General features: G+C 40.1%; 2 protein-coding genes and 1 pseudogene across 9 annotated transcripts; 1 reads left to right on the top strand and 2 right to left on the bottom strand.

The window, feature by feature from the left end:
* Positions 1 to 1,066: 1,066 nt before the first annotated feature.
* LOC103703091 (protein FAR1-RELATED SEQUENCE 9-like) lies at positions 1,067 to 11,734 on the bottom strand. Of its 3 annotated transcripts, none has more exons than XM_026802986.3 (4): positions 11,520 to 11,734; positions 7,609 to 10,183; positions 7,442 to 7,518; positions 1,067 to 1,457 (listed from the first exon to the last, which is right to left on the bottom strand). In XM_026802986.3, the coding sequence occupies exon 2, from the start codon at positions 10,177 to 10,179 to the stop codon at positions 7,615 to 7,617; it is 2,565 nt and encodes an 854-aa protein (XP_026658787.1). In that variant the 5' UTR covers positions 10,180 to 10,183; positions 11,520 to 11,734; the 3' UTR covers positions 1,067 to 1,457; positions 7,442 to 7,518; positions 7,609 to 7,614. The 3 variants fall into 3 exon arrangements, with proteins under 3 accessions (XP_026658787.1, XP_088565761.1, XP_088565762.1); XM_088709636.1 differs by lacking the exon at positions 1,067 to 1,457 and adding an exon at positions 2,435 to 3,341; XM_088709635.1 differs by lacking the exon at positions 11,520 to 11,734 and having other exon boundaries at positions 7,609 to 11,511.
* Positions 11,735 to 13,165: 1,431 nt separating this feature from the next.
* On the top strand, positions 13,166 to 19,522 carry LOC103703093 (cell division protein FtsZ homolog 2-2, chloroplastic-like). Of its 5 annotated transcripts, none has more exons than XM_008785802.5 (9): positions 13,166 to 13,388; positions 13,581 to 13,656; positions 13,832 to 14,599; positions 15,646 to 15,945; positions 16,770 to 16,860; positions 17,769 to 17,893; positions 18,493 to 18,585; positions 19,084 to 19,149; positions 19,239 to 19,522. In XM_008785802.5, the coding sequence occupies exons 3-9, from the start codon at positions 13,946 to 13,948 to the stop codon at positions 19,341 to 19,343; spliced, it is 1,434 nt and encodes a 477-aa protein (XP_008784024.1). In that variant the 5' UTR covers positions 13,166 to 13,388; positions 13,581 to 13,656; positions 13,832 to 13,945; the 3' UTR covers positions 19,344 to 19,522. The 5 variants fall into 5 exon arrangements, with proteins under 5 accessions (XP_008784024.1, XP_088565777.1, XP_008784023.1 ...); XM_088709651.1 differs by having other exon boundaries at positions 18,493 to 18,589; XM_008785801.5 differs by having other exon boundaries at positions 13,182 to 13,388; positions 13,581 to 13,642.
* A 246-nt stretch (positions 19,523 to 19,768) lies between these two features.
* LOC103703225 (putative pentatricopeptide repeat-containing protein At5g52630 pseudogene) lies at positions 19,769 to 22,091 on the bottom strand (annotated as a pseudogene). Its single transcript, XR_015972589.2, has one exon. The product of XR_015972589.2 is annotated as a putative pentatricopeptide repeat-containing protein At5g52630 pseudogene (transcript).
* Positions 22,092 to 24,549: the final 2,458 nt, after the last annotated feature.

The following is a 24,549-nucleotide window of genomic DNA, read 5'->3' as shown; positions in this document are numbered from 1 at the left end:
TACGCAAAGAATCTTGTAGGTGTTCTTATTTTGCCAAACCTCCTTACATAAATACCAAAGCCAATCACTTGCAAGGAACACTGGGGCCATTATAAAACGTGCCTACTGACAATAATGTCATTCCATCTTGCAGGATAAATGAATTAAAAATCATATCAAAGAAATTTTGTTGGAACAACCAAGGAGGCATAAATATGTAGGAGGCATATCCAAGGATGGTATGATGATGGTAGACAAATTAAAAAAGGAATGATAGATGCTATACAAGAGTTCTGGTTATCCTCTGCTGGAAATCGCTGCAGCATGACCCATAACCATGAATCTTAGTCCGGCATTTCTGTGCAAAAATTAAGAATGTCATACTCAACTCTAAATGGTATTTTAACCACTAATCTGAACTCAGCAATTTTAACAGACGGCTGTTTTCATGATCAGTTCTCTTTTTTTTTTCCCCTTCTCGAGCAGATAAGAGAAGGAATTGGGTTCATCTCCAGATTTTGCTGTTTGGTTATTTGCAAAAACTTGCAACAAATACCAGCTCCACTGAAAACATAGGGCACCAACTAAACATTCCAATTGTGAAGTGGACCGCTTCAAATCACAATATAGATTGGCAGTGCAAATGGGTTTGTATCAAATCATGCTGCTTCTCATACAATAGGTCCAAATTTATTGCACTTAGGACAGGCAGGCAATCCATGCTGATTAGGCTTCAGATAATGCACATTTGGTTGCCCAACTACAAATCCTCTTTCAAGCTGCCACCAGTTGGCTCACCATTCCTGCCCAGATTTATCCACTTTAAAGCTTGCAGCAGTCTATACTTTGCGTACTGAGTTCTCCAGATATTGCTCATCAATCCAGGTTCTGGGTCTTGGTGGGCAAAGGATTAGAAAAACCTTATATGATCACTACTAATGTGTAATAAATGAAAGGCATGATGGCAATGAGATGTTGAACAAAATTGCCGGAAACTGATCAATAAACCAGCTAGAACAAGATAAATGGCATCATCCAGGTAACCTGATACAGAACAGGTACATCAGTATTTTGATGTCTGGGTTCATGATCTCAATGATTTTTGATTGGGTCACCATACCTCATCTCATTAAAAACAAGGTGCACCACATATATCCGAGGAAAGTTGTAAAATGGATTACATCTATCGAAGTCATAGTCCCTATCGACGACTGATGAAGGATTTCTTCAACAATACCATGTATTCCAAGTCACTAATGGAGCACAGCTATATAAGCAAATTTACATGGCATATATCTTGCAGATATGAAAGGACAGTCAAAATCCAACCTTCGCAGGAATACTGCTGTACTTCTGGCTTTGTAAAGTTGAAAAATGTTCACTGAGGCTCTAACTATTGAAGCTTGGATGTTGAATAACTCGTTAAAGCATCAAGGTCTTGCTGAACTTGAAGATTTGTAACAGGAAGTTGTCTCTGTCTGCACAAGCAGAGCAGCCACATGTGAGTTATTTTCCACAAACCCATAAAAGGTTTATGCATTATGCTAACAGAAGACATATTTCAAAGATCATATAACCTCAGAATACAAAGAAAATGTGGTAGTCTACAAAAACGTATTAGTAATGCTGCAACATTTAGAAGTGACGTCCATAAATGTCATGAACATAGATAGCTTTGGAAGGTAAATAAGACAATTACAACTATAGAAGCAAGAAAATTCCACATTCATCTATCAATAAGAGGGATTCAAATAGAATGTACCCTTCACTCGCACGTCTGCATATGATATTAACCTTTTAACACTATGTATTCTGATAATTCTTCTTTGAGACCGAAATATGACCCTTCTCCAACCATAAATTAAGAAATATATGGTATTTTTGGACCCATCTTGATATACCATATTCGATCCTAGCATTCAGACAATGAGGAAGCAACGATATGCATCGACACAATGAACATTCTTTCTGGAAAACTATTGGTCGATTAGTTTTCCAGTTCTTCAAAGTCCAAAGCCCAAATAGGTAGGAGGTCATAAATACAACACTTGATTACAATACATGAGAGCCCAAACAAGTTACATGAACTCCACTTCTCATGGTTCAACAATGTAACTTGAGGTATTTTAAGAACAGGTTGCCACTTTCCGGCTATTTAATTCGCAGTTTATACATGTTTTCTACCTCTTGATCATGCATGAATCTCCAAGTGTGAGTTTCTAATTTCTGATACATTCCGTTCTCAGTATGGACTGCTTGCTTAGTTCGTATTTCAGCTGCCCATATGCATATCTGGAATCTATGTGTGGTAGCAGTTACCAAATTGCATATGCCTTCAACCATACTCTTCCATCTGTTACCATGTAATCCTGCAAGAGAAGCGTGTATTTCTACATATATTCCTCGTCAGTCTATGTTTTTTCTTTCCAGATATGCATCGACACAATGAATATTCTTTCTGGAAAAATATTGGTGGATTAATTTTCAGGTTCTCCAAAGTCCAAAGCCCAAATAAGTAGGTCATAAATACAACACTTGATTACAATACATGAGAGCCCAAACAAGTTACATGAACTCCACTTCTCATGGTTCAACAATGTAACTTGAGGTATTTTAAGAATAGGTGGCCACTTGCTGGCTATTTAATTCGCAGCTTATACATGTTTTCTACCTCTTGATCATGCATGAATCTCCAAGTGCGAGTCTCTGATTTCTGATACATTCTGTTCTCAATATGGACTGCTTACTGAGTTCGTATTTCAGCTGCCTAGATGCATTTATGGAATCTGTGTAGTAGCAGTTGCCAAATTACATATGCCTTCAACCATACTCTTCCATCTGTTACCACGTAATCCTGCAAGAGAAGTGTGTATTTCTTCATATATTCCTTGTCAGTCTATATACTTGCTTTCCAGATATGCATCGACACAATGAGTATTCTTTCTGGACAAATATTGGTGGATTAATTTTTCCGTTCTTCAAAGTCCAAAGCCCAAATATGGAGGTCATAAATACAACACTTGATTACAATACATGAGAGCCCAAACAAGTTACATGAACTCCACTTCTCATGGTTCAACAATGTAACTTGAGGTATTTTAAGAACAGGTTGCCACTTGCCGGCTATTTAATTCGCAGCTTATACATGTTTTCTACCTCTTGATCATGCATGAATCTCCAAGTGTGAGTTTCTGATTACTGATACATTCTGTTCCCAGTATTGACTGCTTACTGAGTTCGTATTTCAGCTGCCTCGATGCATTTCTGGAATGTATGTGTAGTAGCAGTTGCCAAATTACGTATGCCTTCAACCATACTCTTCCATCTGTTACCACGTAATCCTGCAAGAGAAATGTGTATTTCTACATATATTCCTTGTCAGTCTATATTCTTGCTTTCCAAATGTGCACTTTTGATCTCATTGCGTGTATATATATATATTCAGCTTGCTTTAAATGTACTTTTGAATTAGTCTACTCAATCTGAGCATATATTTTTGTTTTCTTAGTATGTAATCTACTTTCTAAACTTGCATTTGGATGTACAAAGGATAATGATAAACACTGCATGGGTTTTAAAAATGGAATTTCTGATTCTATGTTGATGGCTTTAATATCTTCAGAAAAAACCCCAAAGACATGAACACGAAAATTTGACTCAGAGTGAGATTTTCTAATATCCTAATTTCCTTTCTTTCCTGGAGCACCTTAGTGCAATTAAGAATGCTATAATGGGGCTGCCGGTTAAGCCCAGGACTTGGGTTGGAAATTATGGGCACAAATTCTAGGTTGCCGGCCAGATACCAAGCTGAAGTTGTTGAAGCCCAACATACTTTCAGACATGCTTGAGCCTAGGCCAAGGGGAAAAAGAAAGAAATTGTAGTCTGGCCAAAAAGACATTGTCTGGCCAAAGTCTGAACCTGACCTAGCCCACCAAAAACCATTCAATTATGTGAACTAACATCCCTTATGCAACACCATGCTCTGGGAAGGCACTGGCTGTTCAGGCTTCATGTGTATGTTTGTAATAGGCCTGCCTGGCTACTCTGGCCGAATAGGTTCAGCCTTGTTCTTCGTCGGGTTCAAGATCAAGCATACCTCAACCTGCAAGCTGGCCCATTTGCTGATACCCCTGTTTGTAGCCTAACGGTACATTGCGAACATTCTCATCTCTGAAATTTTTATAAATTTTTAAACTTTATCTAGCATCATTTTTATACAAATGTTCAAAGCATAGTCCAACTGTATTTTCTTCTTGCTAAGAATGCAGTGTTGTTGAAGGCACACCAGGCGCTCGCCTGGGCACCTAGGCAATGCGAGGAAACCCCTGAGCACCTCAACAATCCCCAGGTGAGGCAGGTTTACTAATGCGATGCCTAGGCGAGCGCCTGAGACAAAACGAGAGGCATTCAGGCAAGCCTCTCTCTAATGTCCAGCGCTATTCTACCTATGCTATTTCACCCGTTATTTCATTGCTCCGTTAGCTTTATTTTGATGCTGATTTTGGTTTGTTGGAGACCTCATAAACAAAAGGCTACTCTAGGATGTTCAATGGTTTACTCTCTTATATTATGTGCTGCTCAGAAACATGAAACAAGTTTTGGAAGTGGTATTGAAGCTGTTTTATGATGTCCAAAATGTTTATTTTGCTGACTTTGTTTAAAAACATGTTATAGAAAGTGGTAATTTAATGAGACAAAAGATGTGAAACATGATATCTAATATTCAGTATGATCATGATTTAGCGTGTTGAAACTTGAATAATTAACCTTAAGATATTTAACTTGTTTTCAGATGCAAATAGTATTTATTTCCATTGTAATTATTAAATTTTTCATAGGTTGGCACATTGCTTTCTTTAGGCAAGCAACTTTATGGTGCCTAGCACCTCAGGCAATATGGGATCTTGGTGCCTTTTGCTTTTGAGAACCTTGTAAGAATGTGCACCTGATTTCTATAATATAATCTACTTCTAAATTTTCCTTGTTTTCATGCGTACGTTTGTTCTTATTTCTTGTCTTCTGGTAATAAAGTGCATTTTTTCTGGTCGGTGAGAAATTCAGCTTTCCATGCATGTATCTCTGCATCCTAGATGTGCATTTCTGATATCCAAGCATGTAATTTCTATGCCATATTTATCTATAGGTTAGCACTCGAAAACACAATGATTTTCCTAAACCAATCTATAACTAAAATAAAATTCTCCAGCACACTTCCTGGTCAATCCTTTAAGCATTATTAAAAGTTCAAAACTATTTTCAGACGCTTCCTCTTGCATTTGGTCACTATGTGCTCTTGTTAGATATTCTAGCAGAAAAGAACTAGGACTCTAATCACGGAACAAGGCCTACCATTTTTTATAGACAACTGCTTGCGCTTCATTTCAACTTAATAATTATAAAATTGCCACTTATGGCTAGCCCACAAAAAAAAAATAAAGGGGAAAGAGGCTAATTGAAAGAGTACATTTAAGATCTCATAAAGAATTGTAAAAACAAGGACTTGTTATCATAAATTTGCTTGACCAAGGAATAATTTAGATTCTATGAAAGGACCCAAGTCATAATGCACAATCTCCGTATTATGCTTAGGGCTGAATTAGTAGGTTAGCTAACCAGTGTTTTAAACTGCGTGGCAAAAGGCCATCGACTTTACCGCACCGCATATGCGGTCCCTTGACCACACCGCCTATATCGATTTTTATATACTATCATACTGCATATGGGCCGAGAAGGCAATCGACTTAGCATGATGTGGCTATATGAGTGGCTCAATTAGCATTATGGAGCCAAATGTGTGTCCCACTCTTATGTGGGCCTATCTGGATGAAGCAAGCCCAAACCGATGACAAAGTCAAATGTGGGTTTCAATTATGTTATAATAGTTACTATTAATATTAAGTACTAAATAATAAGCACTAATATATCAATTATCCAGAAATGTGTTATTATCATAATTATTGTTTTTATTGTACTTACTATATTTTATTTACTTTTTTATAGTTAAAACTACTGACCGTATATGCGTCTGTATAGCACATATGGGTTATGCTGCCTGAATACCGCAGCCGCCTTTTAAAACACCGTAGCTACTTGAACCACAAACCTAAATCCTCTCTCGTCAATGCATTCAGATTTTTTCTCACTTTCCATTGAATTAATTTCTTGAAACATTTATATGACTAAATATTCATGCAATTGCTGCATCACAATTTCGGCTCCCATAAAATCTGACAGCTTAGCCGTATATATAGATTCTGAGAGCTTCCTTGGAGAACTAGAAAGAACTCATAACAAAGGAAAGGAACAACATCTGAGGTTATATTGCTAAGATCAACCTTACAACATCAAGCTGTTTAAATTACAAATGAACTCCATCTATTTCTCTGCTCCGGCATGCCTCCTTTATCAATCATCAGACACTTACATTTCTTACACTCTTGACCACATTATGCCAAACTGGAAAGATCCATATATATATATATATATATATATATATATATATATATATATATATATATATATATATATATATATATAAGCCAATTGTTGTCCGCAAATATATGATGTTTTCAATTACGAATACTCAGAAATTTATTCAGATTCCATATACTAAGATAATGATTAAACGCATCATACAAAAAAAAAAGTAAATAAATACATCAGCAATAGGCAGCACTAGCACTATGCACATGTGAAGCATACGTATAGTGCTTTGAATTGTAAGTGGGCAAGGGCTTCTGCTCTCTGCCTAATGACATGCAAAGATGTGCTGTTTCCTACACTAGAGGAAGGGAATGTCATAAAAGATGACTTAGAAGAGTCTAGCAAGCAAGAGACCTACCTCTTCTGCACCTTGTGCAACTTTGAAGTCCCTGCAGGGGACCGAGGCTAAAATTGAACATAAAAGGGGCAAGACTACCTGAAGGGGTATTGGAGGCTTGGGGAGTCATGCAAGAGTTCCCTCTATATGGTAGTTAAATACATACTTATTTTATCTTGCATCAATTTTGCATATCTCATTAGTTTCATATAATTACGAGTAACTTAAACAACTATTCACAACTGCAATTCCACAAATTTTTGCTGTTCACTAAATTGATCGATATATGTTCTTCTAAATATATGTTTAGGAACTAACTTAACCTATAATAGATAGATTCTGTTATCTGAAATACAAGCAAAAGGTATGTCTGAACAACCACAAACTAAAAAAAGAAAAAAAGGAAAAGAAAAAAGTTAGGGATTTAAGTGGGTGAATATATAAACATAATGCAATCGACCATGTCATGATGCTACAACCTCATCATTAAAAAAAAATGCAACAAATTATTTAACAACGTCACAAGCCATTAGAATGTCTCCATATACTTTGTTGAAAGAAATTAATTTTAAATAGAAAAAAACGATTGGGACCAAATTTTTTTCTATAAGAAAGAAAAGGAGCTGATTTGTACTCCTTACCTCCATATTTAACGTATCCAAGGGTTTTGGATAAGCATCTTTTATCTATCTCCATTGGAAACAAAACAACTCACAATCTGCAAGGAGAGAGAAAATGAGGCACAGTAAACCAGTAACCAATATAAAGTCAATAAATAACAAAAGCACAATAAAGCAGTCTATCTTACATCAAATCATCTAATGTCATGCTCCATCAATGGTTTTTTCGATGCCAGATTCTTTACATTCTTACTGGATGCATCTTTTCTAGGTGTGACTTTTCCAAGCTTTTTGGTTTGCTTCTTTTGTGATGTTATAAAACTCTGCAAAGTTTGCTGTCCCATCTTTTGCTTTGCAGAGACAACTTCATTTACAGCCTTCTGAAGTGCATCTTTTGCAACCTTATAGAACTCTGCGGTTGTTGCCCCCTCCCTTGCACATTTAATTGCATCGCGACAGAGATCATTGTACCTTGAGGTTGAAGGATCTTCACAATTACCTCTGAGCTCAACACCATAATCATCCAAAACAGCACCACTTTTAGCATGTTTTGTCCATCGTTTCAAGATGTAATCTTTTGGAAGCATGCGGACACCATTGATGATGAAGACTCTCAAAGCATGTCTACACAAGACACCAGACGACTCAAACATGCAGCAGCTACAATGTGCTTTGTTTTCAGAGGCATTAAAGGTGACTCTGCATGTCTCTTCAGCATCTTCATTTCTCAACACTTGATACTTGCTAATTGCTCCATCTTCAATTTTATCTACATGGTAGCCCAAGGATTCAACAAATTCCTCCTGAAACCTGTTGAATATTGTCCTTGTGTAGATTCCAGCTGCTTGTTTTTCCATTGGTGAGGCAGTCCTCAGAAATGGCTTTTCAAACAATGTAATGAAATCTGCTTGGGCTTCTTTTTCATACCAACTTGCTGTGGCCTGTCCAAGTTGCCTAACAGCCACCCGCAAAGGGGTCTTTACCGTGCAATACTTTTCAATAACCTTGTCAAGGTTTTCACATCTTTGAGATACAGATTCTGCTGCAAGGAATGTTTCCTTCAAGTACACTGGAACCCACTGCTGGCGAATATTGTATAAGGACTGCAGGTATGCATTTTCCTTCAGGCCATACTTATCAATTATTGCATCCCAACATGACTCGAATGATTCCCTTGTTTCTGACTCATCCACACATTTCTTCAGTTCTCCTTCAAACGGGGTATGTACAGAATACAAATCAGGCAGTTCTTCCTGGATGGTATTTAAGACATGCTTCTTGCAAAAACAATGATGGGTGTTTGGTAGTACTTTTGCAACTGCTGCTGCCATAGCCCTATTTAGTTCAGTAATTAACGACACTGGATGGAATGCAGGCATTGCTGCAAGCCAATTTTCAAAGAGCCAAACCAATGATGCCTCTGACTCATCGACAAGCAGTGCACATCCAAAAACAACAGGTTGGAGGTGATGGTTTACACCTGTAAATATAACAATAGGCATCAATTCCTTGTCATTTTTGTATGTCATGTCCAGTCTAATAGCATCACCAAAGTAGTAGTAGGCCATTCGGGATTTAGCATCAGCCCAAAAGATATTGGTCATGCAAGTATTATTTTCAACCTGTACTGCATAGTAAAATGCAGGATTCTCTGCCTGTGTTTTCTTGAAATATTCAAGAAGATTTTGAGCATCTTCTGGACCCAAGTCATTGTATCGAATCTCTCTAGGATACCGTGAATCCTGACCATTTAGCAGTAGATTGCGAGTATCATCAAAGTTCTTCGAAATAACAAGTATCTCTCCTTGTGAGCGAATGCATCGCACCTTGCTAGGCGGTGAAGGTGTCAATTCATGAGTATGCTCCAGCACAAGTTTAGAAACCACCCACACATCACCATCTTTCCGAATTATCTCAAATAATGCCTCACAACCTTCCTTGTTGGGATCTTGAATTTGCAACCTCTTGCTATCATCACTGTTGTTGTCCCTTCCCGAATGGTACCGATGCTTTGAACACACAAGTTTCAACATTTTGAGGGATTCATCATGCAGCGAACGACGAGACTGACGAACACGAGCTTCAAAACCCACGCGGCTAGCATATGCATAGTAGTACGTCTTCGCAATCTCGAGAGATTCAAACTCCATACCGAGATATGGATCTATCACAGCATCTCCTTCTTCTGTAGCAATATAGTGCACCCTGCTTGGCATCCCAACTTCATGATTATGCTCCTTCACAAGCTTTGTCACAACCCATTTCTCATCACCTCTTCGAATCACCTCAAGCATTGCTTTGCACCCTTCCCTTATGGATGCTGCCCTTTTTCTTGTCTTCTTGCCAGCAATGATGCGCTTCTCCCTACTGAACCCTTCTCTCGAACACACAAACCTCAACATGATAACAGACTCATTGCACTTCGATCGCCTGGACCGTGCGATGCGGACAGAGAACCCAATACGGCCAGCATATGCAATATAGAAGGTCTTTGCAGCCTCCCCTGATTCAAACTCCATACCCACAAAAGGATCCAACCTTGGATCCCCTTCCATGGCAAACAGCTCCCTTCGGACGGACTGCTCAACCATCTCAAGAGGCGGTTGTCGCTCCATGTGGTGGTGGGGGGGCATTGGGTTCTGCTCTGGCTCGATGACATGGGGGCTGACACCCAGCGTTGCCCAAAAATTGATGCTATCATCTTCAAGGTCCACATGGTGCTCCATCAGTCCACTGTCACCATGGGGGTTGCCATCCATCGTTCTGAAAATATTCAAAAATCATGAGATCTCAGAAGCAATCGCAAAATCATTTCTTCAATGTTTTTATATTAAGACGACTGGATGGGACCAGATTGATGGAAAAATTGCAACTACAAATAAAGAAAAACAAAATTTGCAATAAACAAAGTAGAGCTCTATCAGCCCATTGCCACTGTAGGGGTTGTCATCTATCATTCTAAAGAAGAATCAAAACCCCGCGACAGCTTAAAGGTAATTAAAGAACCACTCTTTTCATGTCTCCACAGTCAGACAAGTCGAATGATATCGGACTGATGGAGAAAATGACTATAAAAGAGATCAGCAAATAATAGATGGCAGTTCTGAAAAAGAATCAAAAGCCTAAAGAGCTCAGAAGTAATCAGAGAAACGCTTCTTCTTTTTCATAACTGGACAACCATAGGAGCCGAGTGTCATAAGGTTAATGGCAAATTTGCAAAAGAAAAACTGTGAGACAATGAATGGCAGTTCTGAGGAGGACGCAAAATCCTAGAGAGCTCGGAGTCAAACAAAACAACAATTTTTCCATTTATCAACAATCAGCGAAGCCAAGGGCATCATATTGATGGAATACTTGTCATAAAAAAGACGACAGCGTAACAAATTGCAGCTGTGAATAACAGTAAAAGCTCAAGAGAGCCTAGAAGTAATCAAGAAAGCAATTTTCTATGTCTCAACAATCAGCGGAACCTAATGGCATCTGGTTGATTACAAAATTGCAAGGGCAAAAACAAATATTAAACTGCCCTTCTGAAGCAGGATCAAAATCCTAGAGAGCTCGCAAGTTACAAAAAACAAAAAAAACTTTCCGAATGGCATCAGAATGATGGAAAATTTTCGACAAAAAGATCGCGAAGATAAGAAAATAGCAGCTATGGAGAAGAATCGAAACGCCAGACAGCTCAGAAGTAATTATAAAAAACATTTTATCATGCCCCTGCGATCAGAGAACCTGAAAGGCATCAATTTGACGAGGGGAAAAAAATGCAACAAAAAGAATAGCAAGCCACAGAATGGCAAGAACTATCGACAAATCCAAACAGAATAACTCCGGAAATCTAGGGCATGCCCAAAAGTCGATCGAGAGCAATTATTTATCCATAAAAAGAGTAAAACCAAGATCAAAACCCCAAAAGCAGGAAATTACAAAGAAAAGATGAGAAGAGAACAGAAGTGATGGACAGAAATCAAGAAACCCTAGATGGAAAGAAATCAACGGAGATCAAAGGGAGTAACCAAAAAAGAACACTTAAAAAAAAAAAAAAGATGGACAGAATTAATAGGAAGAGATTGGGGGAAGCTTTCTCTTCTCTTCTTACTTGCTTCGCTCGCTGCTGGGGTTGTCTCTTAGGCTTCTCCGCTTGGCGGCTGGGGCCTCTCCCCCTCCCACCCGATGATGTGAGGATAACCCTAAACTCACCGCATCGCAGCGCAAACCGTGATGCAATTAAATTCAGGGCTGGAAATTAATGGGCCGCCATTGTCCTGTGAGAGCCCGGAACATGTTGGGCTGGCTGCCTGAAATCTTTGTGCCAAGTGCCTGAGCGACCAAGTAACCTATTTATAAAACCTAAACCATGTAATTGGTGACCGGATCCCACTTTCCACCGTTCTTTTAAACTTTTAAGTACCACTTCCTCACATTCTTGCTGATATCATCATGATGAAGAAGGTAGTGCCACGTAAGCTTATGTTGCAGGTCAGGCTAGCAGCCGTTTCTAGCCATGCACTTGCGGGATTTTTAAAGCACCTTTTTATTTAGATGGGAGATATCATGTGGAATAGCAAATTGATTGTCCAAAATTAATTGTGTCACTGCAATAACTGTTGATAGGGAAATTTCAGTCCTGAATTAAGTTGTCAAATTATTGCCACATATTATTATAGGTCAATAGCAGGGATCAAAGCTGCCCAAATGATTGTCTGCCCTACAATATGTATAGAAAGTGCACACTTGTTTGCTAATAACATCAAAGGAGGGCAATGCTTTATCCTCTCTCTATATATATTATAAGTCATCATAGATAGTTGATTCCACATAATAAGGGATGATTAGTAGCATCCTACATTGAAGGAACATTTTAAATTATAATAAATTATTATAATTTTTTGCTCGTTTATAACAAAAGTGCACTTGCAATAAATATAAAACTTTTTATAACTCTTTCGAATGTAGATAAGCAACTTTCTTGCTAAACCTAGTAGTTGTTGATATGCCTCAAAGTCGACCACAGCCCGTGCAAAAGGCCGCTAACCAACAATTGCCACGAAATATCTTAACCGACAGCCAAGGCTGACCATGTGGTAAGTCTAGGAGCACACAGGTGGCTTTTTTAATTTCAAAACCTCCACAGCTAGCAACACCTTGATTACGATTTTGGACAGTTTCCAAAATGACACTAGTGGAATGTGCAGAAGTCTGCTAGTCACAACCGACCCATGTGTCGTGCTAACCTTCGCCTCTTCAATCCACTTTCTATGGGACTTTCCATGCAAGTGCTCGGTGACCTTACAGATCATTATACTGTCACCTATCGAGAACCTCCTATGTTTTTTGAGTATCACTTTAACTTAGACATCGGAGAGTCCTCCATCGGACACACTCTAATAAGAGGATTTTTTTTGTATTTGTTGCTTTAGATCGGAGCTTGGTCATGGATAAAAATCTCGGATGCAATCATCTATTTCGAAGCTGCCTCAAATGGACCGTGGCTTCGCACAATCCAAGCAACTCACCGCCGAGGCTTCCAACATCTTCCCTTACATATGGTTCAAGCTGATCCTCAGCGGCAACGGCTGTATATATGAAGACTATATACGTGCTATTTTTCATAGAATCTTGGCTATCCTTATTTGTAGGAGGCTTGGCATCGGGCCGTGCATTCGATATCTATGGGAGGGGATACAGATCGAACGGCTGCTGTAACTCAATCAGGCCGCCCCACACTTCCCTCTCCGATCTGCTACAGCTTCTATCCATTGTCCAACCGAAGCGCTCGCAGGCAGGTAAGCTGCGACCGCAACCGAAGTGGGAGGGGTTTATGGGGCCAAACAACCAATCGGTTAAAATCCTCGCCGATCACCACCTCTCCTTTCCTTCTCCCATTTCCTTCCTCTCCCCTTTCGATCCCACGCCGAAAGAAGTCTCGTCCTCAGTCCTCTCTCTGTCTCTCTGCAATCCAGCTGAGGTCTCCTGCTTTCCCCTTTAACTGTGTCGCATTTTTTACTGTTCTTTCTGGAATTGTTTCTTTATTTCGCGTTGTTTTCCATGGATTCTCTCTCATTTCGTTGTTTCCCTCCTCAAAATATATTTGTGATGGGTTTTTGGCATATTTTCTGAACCTTTTTTTCCCTAAAAATTCCCTGGTTCTGTTGATAAGTCTGGAGGTAAAGCTCGTGTTTTTGGCATCGGATGCGAGGACTTTCCGCTACCAAATTGGAGGTGAAGTTTCCAAGGTTTTTTTTCTCTTAATTTTTATTTTTCTAGCGATCTGGTTATACGATTTCTATGCTCTCATCTGTTAAGATAGTTTCTTTTTTTTTTGACTTAATTTTTAGTTAATTTCATGTCTGGTTTCCAAAACTAAATCTGTGGTTACTGTTTTTTGATTATTTTGCTCCAAAACACTAGGTCTTAGAGGGGCAATCTCAGATGGAATTGCAAGCATCTGGAAATTTAGGTTTTTGAAGCTCCCGACGGAAAATTCATTCGTATCAATCTCTGGGAATTCAATTTGTTGGGAAAATGGCAACACAAATGCCATGCTTTACGCCATTTAGCCGACAATGTTCGGTTGGAGCTCTTCAGATTCCTGGAGGAAGAGTTTTAGCTGAGAACTGGACTAGTAGAAATAGCTCACTCGAAATGCTCGGCAAAGGACATGGTCTTCTGGGCATGGTACAGAGTGTTGCTTCTTGCTCTTCTCGTGTTCAGTGTTCTGCTAACTCTCACAGCATCAGCTCATATCACAATAAAGATCGTTTCTTGAATCTCCACCCGGAGGTTTCCTTGCTACGAGGGGAGAAGAATGACACGGTTATTGATTCAAGGAGAGATTATGTGGGTGATGATATTGCTGAGACCTTAGGAGGCTCGTCGGTTCAGGATGATTATAATGAGGCCAAGATCAAGGTCATTGGTGTTGGCGGTGGGGGTTCCAATGCTGTCAATAGGATGATCGAAAGTGACATGAAGGGTGTGGAGTTTTGGGTTGTTAATACAGATGTTCAAGCAATGAGGATGTCGCCTGTTTTTCCTGAGCATTGCTTGCAAATTGGTCAGGAGCTGACCAGAGGGCTTGGTGCTGGCGGGAACCCAGATATTGGTATGAATGCTGCGGAGGAAAGCAAAGAGTCAATACAGGAGGCGGTTTATGGTGCTGATATGATCTTTGTGACGGTAATCAGATATGTTGTTTGAGATATTGTTTTTATTTACAAGCCACAGTATGTTTTTCTTTGACTATAGTTATGTTAACTTTCTGACTGTCAGTATGATTGATTTTGTAGTATATCATGCATTATACCCTTGGCAAATTTTGTTGAGGTCAAGATGAATGTTGATGATGATTCTTCGAATGAAGCATCCTGTGCATAGCTTCTTTAAAGAACTGTTTTTCATGTTGAAAACAATTTTCACTGCTTGTAATTTTCTCAACATAATGCAGAACCATTGTTGCTTGTGCTTCAAAAAAAGGAAAAAAATAGGCATAAACATTGTAGATTACTAATTACTAATAGTACATTACTAAATAACCAATAATCTGACATGCATAAAATAACTTATATGCATGTTCACTAGCACATCTGCTATGTCCAACTTTTAACTGAAAGTTCTGCAGGTTAAGTATAAGATGGAACTGCAGAAGGCAGAAGTGTCCAAGAATTGCAGATTACAGCTTGCACCACCCCAAAGTAAATGTTTATAAGAAATTTGAAGTTTTATTGGGAAACATATATACATATGACATAACTTCTGCAGGCTGCTTTGAGAGATTTCCCTTAAGAGTGTTATAGCCTGATTGATCTATGGTGACATTCATCACTAAAACATTCCTTCCAGAGATGGAACCGAGGAAGTATTATTTGGTGGTGACAATTTTTGTGCACATTCAGTCTTGAATTTATCTTAGTAGTCACTGAGTTAAGCAGTATCTGCTTTCATACGTATTAATCTTTCTATTACCAGTTTTGTTTTGAAGCATATTATTTGGTGTTTCTGTTCTTCTTTCTTGTTTTCTGTTCTCCTTCTCTAATTCCAACTTATCACATCATTTTCCTCCCTTTGTTCAGTTTGATTTTCTTGTATTATGGGGTTACATGACTAGTAGAGTGAACAAAAAACAGGGAGCTTATCTTCATTCTATTAGTTAGCAAAGCCATCTCTATAGATGTATCAGTTCTTACCATTTTTCTTGAGATTTTAAGATGAAACCCTGTTTGCAGGCTGGAATGGGTGGGGGAACTGGGACTGGGGGTGCCCCTGTAATTTCTGGGATTGCCAAGTCAATGGGCATCTTGACTGTGGGCATTGTCACAACCCCATTTGCTTTTGAAGGACGAAGACGGGTAGTTCAGGCACAGGAAGGAATTGCAGCTTTAAGAGAAAATGTTGATACGCTTATTGTCATCCCAAATGACAAGCTGTTGACAGCTGTTTCTCCAAATACTCCCGTGACAGAAGCATTTAACTTGGCCGATGATATCCTTCGACAAGGTGTTCGTGGCATCTCTGATATAATCACGGTATGGATGTGTATCAATCCTTTTATACAATTAATTGGCTTATCTATTTCTTTTTTGTGTGTGAGTGTGCATGTATAAGCAACACTGGATCTATCAGCAGTTTTAGGTATTGGAAAGTTAGGATTTATTGGTTTCTCTCAAAAATCTGCAACTGGAAATATCCAAGAGAAAGGGTCATGATGAAGGTATAGTATCTAACAAGCTTTTGGGTTGCTAGGGTGATGAATAAGATAAGTTATAGTTCTATGTTGAAAGAGACTTAGTTCAAGGATGTTTTACAAATTTAGCTCGAACAAGTCCCATACGAGGCACAATAATGGCCTTCTATTAAGCTGTATACTCCAATTTTTTGGCTGCATCAGTTTTGCCAGTGAAAGCAAAAGAATAATGCCCAACACAACCTTAGCAAGGATAAATGCAAAAGTATCAATAGATCATTTCATGTGCCAGCCTTCAAGAAGGAAGCTATGCCAATCTATCCATTGATGTAACTCATCAATTTTCATTGGTCATTATTGACCAGTTCTAGCCAAAATGTAATTCTACCATCTACCTTGATCCAAACTGTAAGTTTTATTAGCAATGTAGTTTCTTCAGTATGGGCACTACTTTCAGTCTCACCTGAATTGGCTATACTAAACCTTAATAATGATGGAATTAGATTGCATATGGCCTTCACTTCCAACATCTTTGAACTGCTTTTCTAGACATCTATTTCTTACAAGAAGAAATCTAATGTGCTGATAGAAACTCCATGTGTTTATTGGAAAGACCTTTGAGCTAACATACTCTAGCATCTGATCAATGCATTATGTTGATTGCAGGTTCCAGGTTTGGTTAATGTTGACTTTGCTGATGTGCGAGCCATTATGGTAAATGCAGGTTCATCTTTAATGGGTATAGGAACTGCAACAGGTATTTCAGAGAAACAAAATTTTGTCTAAAACACTGATTTTTGGTGATTGTAATTGAAGCTTGGATCATGTTCTGTTGTAATGCTTTGATTGAAGCCTTGAGGGATTAAAACATCCTCTCAGATTCTGCTATGCGGATTCAATTCATATTTCACATTTGCATTTTTCGAAGTTAGTGCTCCTTTATTTTTCTTAGTTAGTACTTAAATGGTATATAGGAACCTGCTGATATAATTGTGGTAGCTATAGTTCATTTGAATAGTTAGATGGGTTGAATGACACCTTGAAGTGTATTGCAATTATAATGACTTGCTTTGTGGAAATGGAACATGAAAGGCTTATCATACAGCTTTGTTTTGGTTATCATGATGATAGTGGGTAGTGGGAGATGGGGTTTCATCCATGACTTTACCTCTTGCCTTGGGAATACCCTGCCACTCAGACTCTTTAAGAATTTATGTTGGTGAAATGCTGGCAATTTGGTAGGTTGTGAAGTTGAGTTTACTGTTAATGCTTGGTTTTATTCTAGACTCATTATTGAGAGGAGGAGACTGCTAGGAGCATGGGTACAACTGGTTTTGCTTAGAAGGAACTAGATGTGCTTTACATTCAGAATGTCTTTTCAACGGGAAACAGAGCCATATTCAGCTCCCAGTTAGATCTCTTGGTAGCTGGTTTTAGGATCAGGGATAAAAGGCTCAATTTTGGTAAATTACAGCTATACACTCTTAACAATTTACATGTAATGCTGTGTGCATGACTCTTATATGATCTTCTCATCTATTATTTTGCTTCTTCGAAAGAGTAGATCTATATGGATGAGTATTTTGATCTTAGCTGAGCAAACCATATTGTAAAATGTTTACATTCTATTAAAATATATTATGCATAATTTACATTACTTTGCAGGCAAGTCAAGGGCACGAGATGCTGCATTAAATGCCATTCAGTCCCCTTTACTAGATATTGGTATCGAAAGGGCTACTGGAATTGTTTGGAATATTACTGGGGGAAATGATCTAACATTATACGAGGTAGGCTACATCTGCTGCTTCTTTCCCCGTTAACTTCATAGCCTATTTACTTGTAGATATACGGTATAGCACAGATGCAATGGTGAATTTTGCATGTTTGGTAAGGAACTCTTTTTACCACTCTATAATGTATAAAATAGGACATTTAGTCCTAACACTGCGGATGGATGTACTGGTCTCAATTGATACCAAGCATTCACCTTGGAAGTCTGAAAAACCATCTAAAGATGGTGTACTGGAAAAACCCTGCCTGGTTTGTGATTTTGCAGTGGTATCTTTAAGAGAGATCGTAACTGTAGTTATATAATGTGCTCTGGTTCCATCTCCATCCCCAATATGTGTCTCCATCCTTCTCGTGAAGTGTATCTCCTTATTGCCTCCCCATTATTACCTAAAGAAAGGCATTTCTGAGGTTTGTCGAAAGATATATGTTCTTTCATTTCTGGTATATTTCACGAATGATCAATTGATCATCATATTGTTTACAGGTTTAAATATTTATAGCTAAGTTTATTGCTCCTCATGACTTGGGACGTTTTGATTTGTTCAGCCCTCAGCTGTTCCTTTCCTTGGATCCTCACCTGGTTAATTATCTGCAGGTAAATGCTGCAGCAGAAGTAATTTATGACCTTGTTGATCCAAGTGCAAATCTAATATTTGGAGCAGTGATAGATCAGTCACTCAGTGGTCAAGTAGGTTGGAATTTTCTAAGTTTATGTTGCATAATTTTGTACTGCAATTTTTTGTTTTAATGACAATCACAAAACTGGGCTATGTTTTTTTAATTCATCTATTATCAGATTAACTGAAAGATTTCAAGGTGTTAAATTAGTGCCACTCTTAAATTCCTACCGGGCTTTTGCAAATGCATTTTTTTTCGGTTACGTGCTAAAAAATAATTTTGGATAAAATATTGAGTAAATTATGATCTCTCTTTAAATGTCTCTACTTGAAATTAGTTGAAAAATGATGTACTAGACGCGTGTCATATCTATAGTTATGCATACATCACTACCAAGTGATTAAACTTCGTGGAGAAAACAAATGTGATGAACCATTATGGGTTACCTTTATGTTTTCATTAACAGACTCGTCAAGGACATAATAGACCACCCCAAAGACTAGCAAGTAAATATAGTCAATCTTTCAATAGTGTTATGATGATAATTTGTTGGTTGATTTTGGTTCAGGTGAGCATAACTCTAATTGCCACTGGATTCAAACGCCAGGATGAGCCAGCAAGGCGAACTTTGCAAGTATATCACACTAACCCTTGTCGTCATACATTTTGATTACGCTGATCCTGTTATCTTTCTGATACATCTTCCTCATATATGTACCAAAGGGTTCCCAATTCGGTCGGCCGACCTCATCTCTCACTGAAGGCAATATGGTGGAGATCCCCGAGTTTCTAAGGAAGAAAGGACGCTCTCGTTATCCAAGAGCTTGACAGGTCCCATTTTGTGATATACTATTTCACTGTATGTTTCTCTTGGTTCCCTGAAATCACCTCTTAGCAGTATAGCAAGGCAAGTCATGTAAAACAGAGCATTTTTTCTTTCAATTTAACAAAACTTTCTTTCTCCTATCTGATCTAAATAAAAAGCACAGCCGATTGGGGTTATTAAAGATTATTTGCTGTCTGTATTCCGGCGTTTCTTTTTCTTTTGAAGAACATATTATAGCTTCTCTTATCAGCAGTAATTGTCTGCTCTACATTCTTATAGCGATCTCTTTTTTAGCTGTCATCTCCCCAGTGCAGTACCTAGTTATACTTTTCGAGCAATCATCTGGGTGTTATATTTCGAGCATGCGGAGTACAAAGATAAAGTTGAACATGGAAGAGAGAAGCCAAAGCTTATTACTTGATACAAATGGAACCAATCAGTCTTTGTAATTGCTGTACCCTTTCTCAATAATGTTTTCATCTGTAAGAAGAAAAGAATCGTTAGAACTGCCGCTATGCATTCAGGGCATATGAGAACCATGAAATCACCAATAGTCTCCACAGGAACACAGTCCATCTGCAAAATGGTGGAATCTAGCATGATCCCTAACAATGATCTCCCTCTCTTCTACTTTAGAAATGAGCTTGATTGCAGAATGGCAGTCAACGCACACTCGTAAATTCTTCTTCACAATTATAGGCTTTGTTGCAGGCATGCTAATGAGAGCAAACGCAACTGCGATCCTTTCACTATGATGATGCAGGAGCCTCTCCTTCAAAGTCTCTTCCAGGTTCCATGGCATAGAGCCTGTGAAGGGAACATACCCTGCTTCCCTTATCTTAGCCATAAGCTCCTCGAGCTTCTCATAAATCTCTTTCTTCTGTGGGTGCGACCAGTCCTCAGCTCCAAACATATGGGTCTTATTGCTGACATCTACCCAGCTGAATCCTGGCAGTTTCTTCACCCTGCTATCCCTCATCAGCTTCCTCACAGCCTTCACATCCTCCCACCGACCCATCGAGGCGTATATACTCGAGAGCAGGATGTGGATCCCACTGTTCTCCGGCTCGAGTTTCATCAGTTTCTCCGCAGCTCGCTCGCCCAGCTCCTTGTCTCCATGAGTCCTGCAAGCTCCGAGCAAAGAACACCACCCATAGGCATTCGGCTCGAACGGCATTCTGGCAATGAATTCTCGTGCTTCTTCGAGTCTTCCTGCTCTCCCAAGCATGTCTATGACGCAGGCGTAGTGCTCCTCTCTGGGCTCCAGACCATGGCCCTTGTTCATGGAATGGAAGTACTCCAGCCCCTCGTCCACCAGTCCCGCATGGCTGCACGCCATCAAGAGGCTAACAAATGTTACATGATTTGGTTTGTTCCCTCTCGAAATCATTCTGTTGAAAGCTCCGATTGCTTCCTTGCCACGGCCATGTTGAGCGAACACACCCACTATCGAATTCCAGGCGACATCGCTGGGGTGTTGGATTTCATCAAACACCTGGACTGAAGAATTAAGAAGCCCGCACTTGCCGTACATGTCGACGAGGGTGGAAGAAACAAAAGGGTCCCCGACGAAATTGGATTTCGTCACCTGGGCATGCAGTTGTATCCCTTGCTCCAGTGCTGCTTGGCTGGCGCAAGCCTTGATCATGCTCGAGAAAGTGAATTCGTTGGGCTCGAGTCCTTGCCTTCGAGACTCGACATACGCTTTCGAAGCTTCCTCGATCCGGTCCATCTCGACGTACCCATCGATCAAAGAACTGCAAGAGACCACGTTCCAGCCGCTGGAGTTCGCTCCGACTGCATTCGAAGCGCTCTCCATGTCTCCGGCCTTTGCATACATATTGACGAGTGCATTGCCGACGAAAGTGTCCGATTCAGAGCCCAGTTTCGCCGCGCATGAATGAAGACACTGGCCTAATTTGCCCGCCTTCAGGCCTCCGCATGCGCTCAGAACGCTGCAAAGGACATGCGGATCGATGACTGCCGTCCCCTCGCGGAACATGTCGCGGAGAGCCACAATGGCCTCCTCGAAGCTCCCATTCTTCGCGTGCCCATCGATCATGGCAGTCCAAGCCACCTCATCCTTGTCGGGCATCTCATCAAAAACCCGGCAGGCGTCAACCAGAGACCCACATTTCGAGTACATGCCGGCGAGATTGCTTCCGACGAACAGTTCCACATCAAAGCCCAACTTCACGCTCAAAGAGTGCATCTGTCTTCCAAACTCCAACGAGCCAAAAGAGGCCGATGCTTGGATAGCGCTGGAGAGTGCAAACTGAGTTGGTTTAATGCCGGCGGCGCACATCGAGGAAAAGGTCCGGAGGGCGTCGGCGAACTTGTTGTTCTGGGAGAAGCCGGATATCATGGCCGTCCACGTGACGAGGTTTCGTTGAGGCATTCTGTCGAACAGTGCGATGGCGTGATCCAGATCGCCGCATTTGGCGTACATGCTGATGAGGTGGTTGGCGACGAAGGTGGAGGGGGTGGCGCCGGAGGCGACCAAATGGGCGTGGAGCTGTTTGCCCCGGCCCGGGTTTCGGTTTCGGGCGCTAGATTGGATGAGTTGGGCCAGGACCGTGTCAGGGGGGCGCCATGGTTGGGACTTGACAAGTTTCATGTCCGGTTCTACGGGGGCTTTAGTAGGTATGGGTCATAGTGAACATGTGAGGGTTATATGTGCCATGATTTGTGTATCACTCATCACTGTCCATCAACATTCATCAGTAGTTAAGATTTGGTGGTCTCTTTTGTACCAGATTATATACTTGGATGGTGATTAGACTGCTTGGACATGTTGCCGTAGAACATATTTAGGGGTCCAATAGGGTTGGATATGGCTTATTCCTAAAATTAAGGCCCATAAGTTCAACATGGCTTCTAAATTAAGACCTAATCTCTGATCAAACCGGACACAACTAATAAAAATTGTACATGTCTGGATGAAACTTGAAGCAACTTTATTCCACAAGACACCAATTAATTGATGATCTTGGTTCGAGTCCGTTAAACCTAATGCACCTACTTTGAATTTGACTTGAAAAAGGACCTGATTTATTTTAAATAAATGATGAGTCAAATTTGGTCTAAATCTGTATTAGAGCTAGTCCAAGTTGGATCCAACCTAATCGAACCCATTTAAACCACACTAGTCATGTGTTGCAATCCTTGGCCTTTTGCTTTCATATTCTTTGTGCAAGTTCTAGGGCATTGCAAGTGCGAGGAGGGATTTACTAGAGAGTGGAGAATGAGCAAGGAGAGAGTAGATGATCCATCTAAATCATAGCAAAGGAAATAAATTGATTAATTTGGAATGATGTGAGATTTTGAGAAGGATTCCTCATTGTCTGTCTCTTGAGATATCTAAAATCTAGTTTGTTTTAGAGTTATCTTTTTCTCTATCTTTCACAATGACTCATGGAGAAATGGATGGAAAAGAAGATTTGCAAATCTAGTTAGGCACAACTAGGAAGAAAATGTTACAATCACTAAAATGCTTTTAAATTATTTTTAGATAGTTTGATCAGACTAGAGCCTTTTCTCTTAAAAGGTTAAAATCACTTTTATATTCCCTGATAACTAATTTTATAACTTGCTAATTCCATCAGCATCTGAACTTCATTAGATAATGTGCAAGATGGGCTGTTGGTTACTCATTTTTTACAAACCATGCCAAATTATGTGGCATGGTTTTGGTGCAGCCACAACCAAACAAACGCCCCAATGCTAGGTAGAATGAGTATGGTTTGTGATAGAATAGATGCTCATCATTAAAATATATTATTGTTCTACAGCCATTGTAACAGCAGTGATAGAATCTATGGTAACCTCTAGTAACCATACTAACAAAATAGGAAAAAAAAGTGGAAATTCAAAGCAGATTTTTTATCTAGGTTTATTGTAAAGGTACAAAACCGATTCCTAATAGTTAGAGAATTAAAAAAAGCAAGATGGCTATTGTTATGGATAGGAGCAAATAGAAGATAAGAATGGAAAAATTGGCCCATATATTAGCCATTAGGAGCTGATCAGAAAGGGAGAGAAAATACAATTAAATCCGTTGCCACACATTTCTTGTAATAACAATTATATGGCCAATGCCCTGCCAAGCCATCAGAATTCATTAGTCAGCATCTCACCTAAAAAAGAGAGCCCTTGGAACCTTCTTCTTCTTTTTTTTTTTTGTGTGTGTGTGTGGGGGGTCAAAACAACATTTCATTTCCAATAAATCAAGTTTGAGTACATCCTGCCAAATCAAAAGAAAGTAAACAGTGCAACAGGTGGGGAACACTGCTAAACTCGTCCAAATGACGTCTCCAGAGTGGCGTGCTACATATGAGGCGACCCAGTTCGCAGCTCTGTTCATCTCATGATAGACATGACTAATCTGGATGGCGAACAGCTCTTGAACCAGTCTGCGGATATCCCGTATCAAAGGGTGATGCAAGGCAGCCACCCAAAATATCCAATCAAATTCTTCCATTCCCTTGGCAACTTGGCCCAAAGGAGCACCAACCGCACATCCTCACAACCTCCCGACATGGACACGTGTCCCCTCCGCCCACCATATGAACGGTCGTTCCAACGCGTCCCCCCCCCCCCCCCCCCCCCGCCCCCATGCACTCTCCCTTCATCACTCTTCTGCTTCAAACCAAGCCATAAGAGCAAGGAGTTGAGAAGGAGAACGAAGAGAAAGAGGAGGAGAAGCCCTTCTCATTTGCCGAAGGAGATAACATGCTTTGCCACAGTTGCACCCAACCTTCCGAGGAGAGAACTCGAGTATTGGATTCTCATGGAGACCAGATTTCATCCTTCGAGAATCTTCAAACAGAGAACTCGAAGGAATTCATTGGCCCCGACATGCCCTCGAATAATGGTGGCGGACGAAGGATAGTGCGCGCGAATCCTGAGAGCTCCCGGTGGGAGATCTCAAAGGAGGTCGGCTCTAAGGGACTGTCGGCCGAGGACTGTGGGAGAGAGAGACTGAAGAGGCACAGGATGGAGATGGAAGGCCGGGTTTGGATACCAGAGATCTGGGGGCAGGAGAGCCTGCTGAAGGATTGGATAGATTGTGCAGCCTTTGATAGATTTCTCGTCTCCAAGGGATTGATGCTGGCTCGAGAGGCTTTGGTGGAGGAATGCCGACGAGCGAACTCCAGCCCGCTGGGGATAGAGAACCGATGCTGGGGTAATTGATGGGCGGTCCGGTGT

The sequence above is a fragment of the Phoenix dactylifera genome, chromosome 13, assembly GCF_051530095.1.
Source record: "Phoenix dactylifera cultivar Ajwa chromosome 13, Ajwa_hap1_PhDact_Kaust_v1.1, whole genome shotgun sequence".
In the NCBI taxonomy this organism is placed as follows: domain Eukaryota; kingdom Viridiplantae; phylum Streptophyta; class Magnoliopsida; order Arecales; family Arecaceae; genus Phoenix; species Phoenix dactylifera.
The sequence above is the reverse complement of the archived record's forward strand: the minus strand, read 5'-3'. Positions and strand labels throughout refer to the sequence as shown.

What these genes read in the sequence shown, in the direction of transcription:
- LOC103703091 (XM_026802986.3), bottom strand. Translation starts at nt 10,179, where the DNA reads ATGGATGGCAACCCCCATGGTGACAGTGGACTGATGGAGCACCATGTG.
- LOC103703093 (XM_008785802.5), top strand. Translation starts at nt 13,946, where the DNA reads ATGGCAACACAAATGCCATGCTTTACGCCATTTAGCCGACAATGTTCG. An exon ending in GGGTATAGGAACTGCAACAG is followed by an intron (nt 16,861 to 17,768) that starts GTATTTCAGAGA and finishes ATTACTTTGCAG; the next exon opens with GCAAGTCAAGGGCACGAGAT. An exon ending in ATGATCTAACATTATACGAG is followed by an intron (nt 17,894 to 18,492) that starts GTAGGCTACATC and finishes AATTATCTGCAG; the next exon opens with GTAAATGCTGCAGCAGAAGT.